The sequence below is a fragment of the Haliotis cracherodii genome, unplaced genomic scaffold, assembly GCF_022045235.1.
Source record: "Haliotis cracherodii isolate W230 unplaced genomic scaffold, xgHalCrac1.p SCAF_5, whole genome shotgun sequence".
Lineage (NCBI taxonomy): Eukaryota > Metazoa > Mollusca > Gastropoda > Lepetellida > Haliotidae > Haliotis > Haliotis cracherodii.
Window position 1 is genome coordinate 63,595,301 of NW_027266308.1, and position 12,499 is coordinate 63,607,799.

Sequence of the window (12,499 nt, forward strand, 5' to 3'; positions counted from 1 at the left end):
CGCAAGCGACATAAGCGTGAAAACAGGTCTCCAAAATCCAAAAGGTTTGCCAACTCGTGTTTTCGCAAGACAAATATGAGTTGTTGTTACTTTGTTCCTATTCACTTGTCACAAATGTCAACGCCATTTTGTAGTCGACAAAGTAAATCTCATGTGATATTTTGGCAGTATCTGATTGCTTGTGGGCAACCAACATGTTTGACAACCATTTACAAGTCAAAATCAAGTTAGTGAAAACACTCAAATGTTCACCAAAATATTGGTGACAATAGAGACTGATTCTCAAACTCTGATTCTTTTATTTTGCAAATGTTCACACACACAAACTATGTTTAAAACAATCAGTAAGGTTATGATTGTCATGTAAAGCAACCTTTAGTACAATTTGGTCCTCTGTAACCTATGCTTTTTGTGAGAGTCTATTAGGTGATCAATGTTTCAGTCATTAAACATGGTCAGTGCCCCAGTGGTGTGAGTTGGTGCTCAAACTTCAGTTACTGGTCTGCATGGTTTAGTGAGTGAGTGAGATGGGTTTAACGTCACTTTTAACAGTATTCCAGTTATATCACGGCGTGTCAGCATAATGTGGGAGAATAGCCCCAAGTGATGCAGGCCTCAGATGTTTACCACTTCGGTTAAACCCACGAGCACAGATATGATGCTGGCAAACCTAGAAACATAATGGGGGCGAATCCAGGATTTGAACCCACAATCATGGGTTTCTGGCGTGCCCAAGGGATGCAGCTCTGCACAACGAATCGCAGCGCCTCAGATGACTGGGTCATCCATGACCCACCCCCCCACACATGGTTTAAACTCTATAATGTACAGGCTGCTGTGACAGAGCTAGAATATTGCTCACTAAGGTGTAAAAAACATTCACTCACCCTGAGCTCTGTATACATGTGAAATTAATAAAGATTTTAGCAGGGCTAATTAGGGACAAGATATTTATTCTATCCCTCGTAAGACAGAACCATAATCTCATTCACAAACAGTAGGTAAAGTTGTACCTGAGACTGTAAAGTCTTGAGTTCATCCTGCAGCTTCTTCTGATCATCTAGATCCTTTTGTCGGAGTGACGTCAGCTCTGCTAGTTGATTCTTCAATGTACTTATTTCAGCTGTAAGCACAGATTGGATGACCATTAAACCATAACAAGAACTTCACACACAATAATAGTAGTAGTTATAATGATAATCTAGTAGCATTTAAAAAAAGATGTGCAAAATCGGTGATTTACCAGAATGTAAACTCACCGTTTGACACATTTGGTGATATGGCAGTAGGCGAGGGCACCTGTTTCCCCCCTCCTCCATTTCCACCTCTTCTCTGCCCATCCTGGCGCAGGTCAGCCTCCAGTGAACGGATGCGGTCCTCCAGTTGTTTCTTCTGATGGTTGCTGAACTCCTGCAGGCGACTGTGGTCGGACGTCAGTTTCTCAAACTTCTTGACAGCTTCAAGGTGCTCGTGTTGTGCATGGTCTAGCTCTGTCTTCAGTTGGGACACCTGACAGAAACAGCAGGCAGTGAGGACCCGTACAAAACTAAGACTACAGGCCTAACACAAGACCTATCTACCACAGGACTACAGGCCCAACACAAGACCTATTTACCACAGGACTACAGGCCTAACACAAGACCTATCTACCACAGGACTACAGGCCTAACACAAGACCTATCTACCACAGGACTACAGGCCTAACACAAGACCTATCTACCACAGGACTACAGGCCTAACACAAGACCTATCTACCACAGGACTACAGGCCTAACACAAAACCTATCTACCACAGGACTACAGGCCTAACACAAGACCTATCTACCACAGGACTACAGGACTACAGGCCTAACACAAGACCTATTTACCACAGGACTACAGGCCTAACACAAGACCTATCTACCACAGGACTACAGGCCTAACACAAGACCTATCTACCACAGGACTACAGGCCTAACACAAGACCTATCTACCACAGGACTACAGGCCTAACACAAGACCTATCTACCACAGGACTACAGGCCTAACACAAGACCTATCTACCACAGGACTACAGGCCTAACACAAGACCTATCTACCACAGGACTACAGGACTACAGGCCTAACACAAGACCTATCTACCACAGGACTACAGGACTACAGGCCTAACACAAGACCTATCTACCACAGGACTACAGGACTACAGGCCTAACACAAGACCTATTTACCACAGGACTACAGGCCTAACACAAGACCTATCAACCACAGGACTACAGGCCTAACACAAGACCTATCTACCACAGGACTACAGGCCTAACACAAGACCTATCTACCACAGGACTACAGGCCTAACACAAGACCTATCTACCACAGGACTACAGGCCTAACACAAGACCTATCTACCACAGGACTACAGGCCTAACACAAGACCTATCTACCACAGGACTACAGGCCTAACACAAGACCTATCTACCACAGGACTACAGGCCTAACACAAGACCTATCTACCACAGGACTACAGGCCTAACACAAGACCTATCTACCACAGGACTACAGGACTACAGGCCTAACACAAGACCTATCTACCACAGGACTACAGGCCTAACACAAGACCTATCTTCCACAGGACTACAGGCCTAACGCAAGACCTATCTACCACAGGACTACAGGACTACAGGCCTAACACAAGACCTATCTACCACAGGACTACAGGCCTAACACAAGACCTATCTTCCACAGGACTACAGGCCTAACGCAAGACCTATCTACCACAGGACTACAGGACTACAGGCCTAACACAAGACCTATCTACCACAGGACTACAGGACTACAGGCCTAACACAAGACCTATCTACCACAGGACTAGGGTCAGGTGCTTATTTCTCAACACTGGTCATCAGGCTTTTACCACCTTGGTGAAATCCACAATCATGGTGATGACAGACTGGTTCATAGTCATGGCTTATCAGAGAATCAAACTCCTTACCAGCTTAATTCTGCACATCATGTTGCAGCCAATTAGACAACTGATCTACCGATGCCCCATACACTAAATAAAGATGAAGAGTGGATAGTATTTTAATTTAAGTAAAACTTAGGGAACTTCTTCAAAGGCTAAAAAGATTTTAAAAATAAACTGTAAAAGAGCATCAGTGCTGAGTACTGTTGGCTGCTAACTGTATTAACACTCAGTTACTCATATGATTTGTACCTTGTTAGTCTCTGCATCCAGTGACTGCTTAGCATGTGAAAGTTGGCCTTCGAGACATGACACATGGTTTGTCTTTGTCTGAATATCCTGGGCAAGCTTCTGCCGCTTCTTCTCTAGGTCCTCACATGTCTCAGACAAAGACTGCGCTTCACGTTTAAGCACCCCTTGTTGGTTCTTTTCTTCCTCAGTTTTCCGCTTCTGAGCTTGTAATGCCTATTCATTATAAATCCTCACATAAAGCTTTTCCTTAAGCATGTTAAGTGATAATGAAATGTGACAGTTGCTGATCTTCAAAATATATTTGAAAATGCTGCAAGTCCCTCACATAAAACAGTGCTAAAAAATCTCTAGCTTCAAATAGAATAAAGTAAAATGCATTGAAGATGCCCTATACTAACACTATTAACTTATGAGATTGAAGGAAATGTTTCACTGTTATGATCATGAATATTGTGAAACAAACTAACCAATATAACCAAGAAACACACTAAAATTACAAACATTACTCGTTTATCGCATACATGTCCATTATGTTTATCATGGAAGATGAGATATAAAACAAACCTGTTCCAAGCTCTCCAACTGAAATTGCTTCTGTTCTCTCTCTTTTTTAATGCGTTCAAACTGTTTTTCTAGCTGTTCGATCTTCTGTAGAGCCCGTGGGGGTAGCCCATCCTTCCATTCATCTGCTACCCAACTCATCCTGGCCTACCTGCACAAAGGAAAAAATAGTCCATTTTAAAAACTCTACATTATAATTATGTCTTTCACTTCGTGTATCAAGAAATTAACTTACATAAAAATAGCTGAATGTTGTTTCCAGAAATGTATACATTCTTATTTTTCCTGTCTCAACCAGCTTTAGCATCTTTATCTTCACCATGCTCATGATATTGTGACCTTTGATATGTTTTACTTTCTGGTTTTGACTGATTTCAGTGATTTGGTTTATAATAAACTCGATGGTCCACCTGTGTTTACAATTGACATGTCTTATTTATCCATTTCAAACTTCATTCAATAAACAAAAGATGGTAAAGAGTCATATATATTTTAATATTTGTGATCCAAAAGTTGAAAATTAGTTTTTATTTATATATGGGAGGTATCCTTTATGCAGACTCATGTATCATCCCGCCTGTAGGCCTATCAAAGCAAATTATTCAAATTACGAAAGAGAAAAAAAGACTGAGGCTTAGCTTTAACGATATTGGCTTTTAATAGTCCGAAGTGAAAATCAAATGATGCAAAATCAAATACGTTTCGCCCTTACTTCATGAGAATATTTACAGCGTATCGATCCATTCGTGATTTGTGTCAAAAAGGAAAACCAGCTGAAACCATATCTGGTTCCATTTTCGCAAATGAAAACAAACATTAAACATAGGCAAAACTGTCCAATCTCTCAATACTGAAATAATCATTTCATTTAGTATTTTAAAATCATATAATATTATCAGTTATATTATTGCCATATAAAAGATGTAGATGATTACTAAAAACTTACGCCGGATTAACCCTTATTTTCTTGAATACACTGGGCTTTCGAATTTCGCACCCTAAACCGCCATCTCCATTGCGCATGCGCTTGAAGCTAATTTACGACTTCGATTCTACGTAGATTAGTGTTATACTTGATCTCTAAGATCTAAGTACCATAATGAGGCTAGTCACCTCATTGGGGCTTGTCAAAACATTTCGTTTTGACTTTTATCAACTTTATTTGATGCGACACTGGTCAAATATCTGAAATACCTAACCCATTTACGTCACTGTCAAATACGAACTCTATATACCTTACAACTTATTGTATATTTGTGTTCACATTTAGTTGTCTGTCGAAAGTGTACGTTGTCATGTAGGCGAGGCGGTGGTATACAACGGGGAAGTGTGTGTGTTGCATTTGCATCAATGCATCGCCAATTCTTTTTTGTTTAGTATGATAATTTCTTTCTTATTACGATGTTTCAATATCGCTAGATACGAATTCTTAGAGTACTGCATTTTCTCGTGGTAACCGAAGCAATAATACACAAATTAAACCAGAGACCATATATTTGTATATTGTCTCATTAAATATGGCTATTGGAATCAGTATTTTAAAATTAAAGGAAAAAACAATTAAAAACAACAACAAAACAATGATTTCAAAAATGAATATAGAACAGTTGTTCTGTATGTTAAATATTTTTTAGGACATGAGACGCCAAGTACAAAATAGGGAGAGAGTTATGATTGTTGGTAAAACATATGAAAGTGTTTTTCATAACAAATATTTTTTATTGGTTACAATGATATTCGTTAACATTCTCAAAGTTGAAATTCTGAAGGAAACTGTAGGAAGAAAATCGCACGTATGTAGACCCACGTGTCATTATAGAATATATCATCTTCCCGAGGCAAGGGAGTTTACTGACTATGAAAGTCAAGTTTTGCCTCGGGAAGATTAGAATATATCTTTTGGCCAAATATAACATCAATCAAATATTCATAAAAATATTTCAGAATATTTATCTGTGTTTATTAGAAACATTATTGTGACCAAAAACATTTAACTGGAACGTAGCAGGAGCAATATTTATAGAATCAGTTGTTTCTTGGTGCAATTATGAAAATACGATGTCTTTATTTTGTGTTACAAATCGTCATAGTCAGAAGAATAAACGTAAAGCAACCGATTTTCCGTACGACCTTGTTCTAGGCATAGTCTGTGAAGTCCATTTCGGATGTTGCTATAAGCGACTGAAAACCATAATCACTCACTACTAGAATGGAAAAAATACCTTTAGTTTTCTAAACATCTAACGAGAGTTTGATACAATAATAAAAATCCCAAACCAAAATCTGGTAAGAATTAGTTCAGAAATGAAATAATTAAGAACAGAATATATAGTTATGTATATTGTATTATGCTCATCATTTAGTTACAAACACAATTTAAAAGTTTTGAATTCCAAATGACATACACATTTGAAAGTTCTCTTCCTGGTTGGTCAGATTAAATGGTTATAATATTTCCCCTGCTACGAATCGGGAGCGGGACTATAGGGCGTTGTCTAACTGTCCGTCCTTCTGTTCTTTCGCCCACCCTTCTTCCAGTCAAACACCGATATCAGAATAACAGAAAAACTACTATAGAGATAGTTAATATTCTGAAAAGCGGAGTGTGTCATTCGGTCTCTGGTTGTAGAAATACGGGACATAACTAAGAGAGAAAATATGTAACAAGACACTGTTTCATGTATTTAGCAGAATAAAGGAAAATAATAGCAGATATATTTTTCAAATGTATGACCATTTTGTATGACCACAATTTTACCATGACCCTCAAATTATATCAAGAACCATGATTAGAACTGAAACAGAAACATGACGGCCTCTCAACCAAAATGTGTGTTTCGATTTTATCCCACTTCCTGACTTCATTAATTCTCTGTGAAAAATGTTTGTAACCTGATTACTGCTAGGCCCATCCCCTATTGGGAAATAAAAATGACTAGTCTCCAAGAAGAGGATTGTGATTTATAAAACAATACAACAACATAAGGTATTTTAAAAACAAACAAAAAATGGAATTTTGATTGCCATCGTTGATCAATCACTATGTCTAAATCACATTCGTGTATTATACGCAATCTTGCGGAGTCATTGTTCGTCACATGAGAGGTACAGCTGGAGCGCGCACCTGTTCCTTAGATAGAAATAGTTGTGCGGGAAATGTGATGTCAAACCACTTTTCTGACTTGGGTTGACAACAAAACATGGACCTTCAATCCTCGTTATGAGACATCACGGTTTGTGATGACACATGCAGTCACAACCGTGCGGGCGGTCTTTCCCACGTATTTAGATCATCGTGGGAAGATAGAAAAGCCGCTTGCTCCTCTGTTTGGAAATACACAATTGTAAAAGTATCATCACCGAAGTCATTTGTCAGCAAAGGTATCATCTGAAGTGAAGAACACCACTGACAGTGTTGTAAAGGATTAGCGGTGCCCACTTGCTTCCGGAACACCGCGTTATGTTTTATCATAAAGTTAGTACCCATCTCATTGCACTGGATGTCTTGTGACACCATCACGTTTCTTATGTTCACATCACATTGCTATGTCATTTCAATAACAGTAGGGTCTACCTATTTATTAGTAAGCTTAATCAATAATTAATGTTTGTTATATGGGCTTATAGTCTGTATGGGTGTGTTCCTTGAAAAATAATGAGTTGTTTAACTTATCTGGAAATTTTTAATACATGATAGCGTTACTTTAGGAGGGTTAAATGTCACCATATAGATCTATATGTTGTCAATTTATGATTGATCTGCCAGAACTTTATATTCCTGTAGGAGTTCTTTCAGTCATAGCTAGAACTGATTACCTTCTGACTCAACCCTACACACCCATTTAATATACTTTACAAAATACTCAAGGATATGTCCATTTATTTCAGAACCGTTTTTAAGAAGAACAGTGACATTTTGGATATTTAAAATGCCATTCAAGTGGAGACCGAAAAGGACTCGTCGTTATGACATATCATCGAAGAATTCATTCATAGTTGGTGTGTACCTGTTGGATAGTTCGTTCTTGGAATGTACGTTGTCATCTGATAGCACAGGCCAGGAATGCCTGGACAGCATTGCACAGAGGATTGACCTTGTGGATGTGAGTTAATGATTTGCTGCCATTACTAGTATGAACTACCTTTTAAGGTATCATTTGGTAGTTTCTTTCATTTAAGTTTGCAAAAGTTTCCTTTAACAAATCCTCTGTTTTTTTGTATTTAAATCAGTTGGCAATGACAGAATAATTATTCCAACTTATCCAATAACTTTAATAATTATTATGCATTAAGTTATAATAACTTGTGTATATCTCAATTATGTTACTTTGGAAAAATAAGATTGTGATATGAATGTCATTCATACTTGACTGGGGCCCCTGTGTGAAGATTCAGGTTACAATTTGTCTTTTCCAACCCAAGCTTGTTGTATGCCAATTGTGTAGATCAGTGCTGAAGATGTCAATATGTCAATCACTGGATTGTCTGGTCTAGACTTATTTACAAACTGTTTCATACCTGGAATATTACTGAGTGAGGCATTAAACAACAAACAAACATACTGGATTGGGGAAGGTGCTTACAAATTCTAATATGTAGTTACCAAATTTTAGTAAAGAAATACGAGGTGAAGCCTTTTGATGAGAAGAACAATTCAATGTTACGATGTAGCAGAATAAGTGTTCTGCTATGAACCTGAATAATGTGCCCCATGTGGGTGGAAGAGTCATAGTGACCTTTGTGGTCAGAGAAGAAAGGCCTTGCCTGAGGCCTATAATGACAGGTACTATGGCACTTAAGCCTTTGTTTCCAGGTTGAGATGTATGTACATGTGTATGACAATGTGATGGTGTGCGTGTTATGTCAGACTTGGGCTAGATGCATGTCTCACTGTAACATCTGTAGGACGTTCAAATGGGAAATCAGAGCAACATAACAGTAATGCTTTACTCAGCGGTAGAAACTAACATTTTTAGCCCACTAGTCCTTATAATGATAACATATAATTGAGACCGGTCGATATATTAAGGAAATTAGAGAATAGAGACTGTGTTTGATTTGTAACCAGAATTTTATTGAGGACAAATATCATTTTGTGCTTATATGCAATGCTTATAGTGATTTAAGAGCTGAATATATTCCTCCTAAATATTTTACAACCCCTTCTAAAAATAAATTTAATGCTCTTATGTCATCCACTAACTTTAAAATCATACAAAATCTAGCAGTCTACGTTTACAAAGCTTTTCGACTTCGTTCATTGCATACGGTCTAAATATTTATTTGTATATAATATGCATGTGTATGTATATGAATGTGTATGGATATGGATATATATGTAAAATAGTGGTAATTCTTTTTTCTCCCTCTCTCTCCTACGGCCTAACACTTTTTGTGAATAAAGAATATATATAAACCGACATATAGCAAGACTTAAAAATGGCAAATTTCTACTAGTTCTTATGATACCTTAACTATTGGGCACTTTGGCAAGGACTACAGGACTAGTGCCAATTTCTAATGCTGCCTTACTCAACTTCATTATTGAGGGGTCTTCCTAGAAAAAGGAAAGAGATAAAAGTATTATAAAAACATTGCATTTTTAACTTTCAAGAGTGCAGTTCAGTTGCATCTGGATTGAACCAATTTATACCCACATTGACTGTTACCATGGTTACTTGTCATGCACTGGTTGCGTTCAGGTGTGTGTTTTGTGCTGCTTTTCATCGTCTATTTTACCAGTTTCATAAAGGCATCCTATCAGTGTGACAAAGCCATAAACAACACGTTCTTCAACTGTTGATCATGTTAATCACATTGTCAACATATCCAGACCTATTGAGGCTTATTGCATATATTCATGTTTGACACCCTACAAACCTAGGTGACCGTTAATAATCAGCTGTAGAAACTCTACATTTATAGTCCACTAGTCCTTATAATGATAACATTTAAGAAAATCCTTAAAAATGGCAAATTTTCACTTGTCCTTATGATACCTTAACTATTGGGCAGTTTGGCAAGGACTACAGGACTAGTGCCAATTTCTCATGCTGATAATGATGATGAGTATATGTTAACTCTGTTACAGTCCAATTCTCTTACAACATGAAAGCACAATGACAGTGTATACAGTATTGCAGTGTAATAGTCTCCTTCCTATCTGTGTGTAGCGGTTACGTCATGTGGAGCTGGGCCTGGTCCGGAGACAGGAGCCACTGTTATCAACATGACCATTGTTGCTTGTTAGTATTTATCTCTGTAGGAAGCTTCATTGACTCTATCACTGTGCGGCATCATTGTAGATGCACGATGATAAACAGATTTACTGTAAGGTCATATTGATTAGCTTGTAATGAGAGGAAGTGATCACTTCGAAATCTTTCTCTCTCCCTTAGGATAGTGTTAAAATTAGATTAAATGTGTAGTTAGCATGGTTAGTGCTTATTTCTACCACTGTTTGTAATTATTTCTGTGATTTTTTTATTTCAACATTTATACGACCTATATCTTAAAAATACTTCATGGATTCTTTTCCAAATGGGGGTACAGTTTCTGTACCAATAGCAGAGGTGCAGTGCTTATTTCTAGCACAATTTGTCGTTATTTCTGTTATAGTGTAACAAAATATATGTCCCTGTATAAATTGTTCAAAGCAAAGTTACTCATGCAGGGATGTATCTAGACTGCTCCGAGGCCCATATTTGTCCTTAAGTCTGCAGCAAATGTCAGTAAGCATTCTCAAATTGATGTTAAAATATTTCTCAACTCATCATGTTCAACTAATGTTAAGTCTTTGTAGAGGTGACTTTCTTCCACTTATAACAAGACCAGTGACGGTATATGGTGTTTTACTTAGTTTTACATCATTGCATTGAATGTCACTGGCTGATCCAGACGCGGGGGTGCGCACCCCCCTTCTTTCATCAACTTGCATGTCATCTGCACCCTCATTCAAGTCACTTTGTAACGTGGGTATTATGTGCACCTCCTTTTTCAGTTTTGGATCCGCCTCTGAATTCAGTGTTAAAAGGCTCTGATTTCAGAAAATAAGAATTAAAAAAGAAATCCCAATTTTGAACAAAACAATACATTTTTCCTCAGTTTACTTGCCAAGGGCACTTACTTTGAAATCCTAGGTAAATCCCTGTCTTGTCACGTTATGTATACACTTGAGCTGGCTAAAAAGATTGATAATCAGAATTGAAAGAATGGAAAGAAATATTAATAATTATTGATATGATACTGTTGTCATCGATGATAACTAACATAAACTATTGGACCCGTGAAGATCTGGGGTAGAATAGATCTTCAGCAACCCATGCTTGCTGTGAAAGGCGACTATGCTTGTCATAAAAGGCAACTAACGGCATCGATCCCAATGGCGTGGATCGATGTTCATGATGTTAATCACTGGATTGTCTGGTCCAGACTCCATTATTTACAGACGGCCGTCATATAGCTGGAATATTGCTGAGTGCGGCGTAAAACAACAAACCAAAAAACATAAACTATTGTGGTAAACAAAGATTAGATTTAACGAAAAAGACTTATCATTGTCAATAATGTCAGTTGTCAAAGATGGAAAGCAACTGTTTCTGTTATCTCAAATGTCCACAAAGTAATTCATGCATAAATGTGTCACTGCTCACCAGTGGTGTGAAATATGTTGATTTCTTTCGGGACTTTCTTGCATTTTGGGTTAAAGTTCTTTCTCCGATATTTTTCAATAATTGATAGATATTTAGTTAGCGATCTCTGTGATCTAAATTAATGCAATGATAGCCATCCTTAGTATACACTATAGAGTAGACGCTACTGAACCCGCTGTAGGAGGTGTCATTTCGAGTACAGTAAAACAGATTAACGAATTATGTGCACAGTGGGTAGTTAGTAATATACTTTTTATCATTTTTTTTATATTTTATTCCTGAACGTGGGTTTACCAGACTATTGGGATTCTTTTGTATTGGATGAATCTGACTTTAAAGTTCAGGATATAAATGGACTGATTGCAAGAGACGTCATTCCCAGTTGTAATCGTAAGCTGAGTTTAGGATATGATGAAACAGATAACCTTTGTGTGATTAACTGTAAAGATATTTTTGTTATGTTGATGCGTGCACTGCTTCAGGCAGGTTTGTGCTCATCTGTCAGTTGAACTGCTCTCGGATCTGGAAATTATGTTGTTGTGAACTTAAATAATTCAAGATTGTGATTGGTTTGAAAATGCAGTTGTCATACTTGATAATCAATTAATATTTGATAACAATGAGTGAAGAACAATCATGAATTTAGTGTGTTTACAGTTAAGATCACTCATCCTCTTGTATATTTCATATAAATAACAAATAATGTCATAGCAAACTTAGACTAGACTAGATGGTATTGGAAAATAATTAATCTCAGATAATCTGATTGTATGATTGATTCCTTGGTTGGAAATTGAAGCCAATCATAGATTGAAGAAATTGATTAACTGAAACAAGACTTATTATCATCATGAGAGGAATCACGGTATGCATGTGACTTGTTTACAAGTTCCTGGGATTATTCTTTCTGTACTTATTAGCTGGTCACCCGACTAGAGTCTTTGCGAATGATGATTTTGTACGATGGGACTTGTGGTTACTGTAATTGAATGGGAAATACATACACTGTCAATTTGTTCAAGGTGTGTTTTTATCTTTCAGTTTAACGTGAAATATATAGTATACATACAGAATCCATTTATGACAAACATCAAGT

General features: G+C 37.5%; 2 protein-coding genes across 3 annotated transcripts in view; one reads left to right on the plus strand and one right to left on the minus strand.

Moving 5' to 3' along the window:
• LOC139442434 (centromere protein F-like) overlaps positions 1–4,740 on the minus strand; it is a 28,195-nt gene extending 23,455 nt beyond the window's left edge. The window contains exons 1-5 of the mRNA XM_071223244.1: positions 4,698–4,740; positions 3,755–3,902; positions 3,191–3,403; positions 1,260–1,509; positions 1,014–1,123 (exon numbers count right to left, since the gene is read on the minus strand). Coding sequence (XP_071079345.1) covers positions 1,014–1,123; positions 1,260–1,509; positions 3,191–3,403; positions 3,755–3,892 — 711 coding nt within the window. The 5' untranslated portion in view covers positions 3,893–3,902; positions 4,698–4,740. The remainder of the gene's footprint in view (positions 1–1,013; positions 1,124–1,259; positions 1,510–3,190; positions 3,404–3,754; positions 3,903–4,697) is intronic.
• Positions 4,741–6,943: 2,203 nt separating this feature from the next.
• LOC139441994 (tyrosine-protein phosphatase non-receptor type 21-like) overlaps positions 6,944–12,499 on the plus strand; it is a 41,624-nt gene continuing 36,068 nt past the window's right edge. For both annotated transcript variants that reach the window (XM_071222745.1, XM_071222746.1), the window contains exons 1-2: positions 6,944–7,226; positions 7,640–7,854. In XM_071222745.1, coding sequence (XP_071078846.1) covers positions 7,681–7,854 — 174 coding nt within the window. In that variant the 5' untranslated portion in view covers positions 6,944–7,226; positions 7,640–7,680. The remainder of the gene's footprint in view (positions 7,227–7,639; positions 7,855–12,499) is intronic.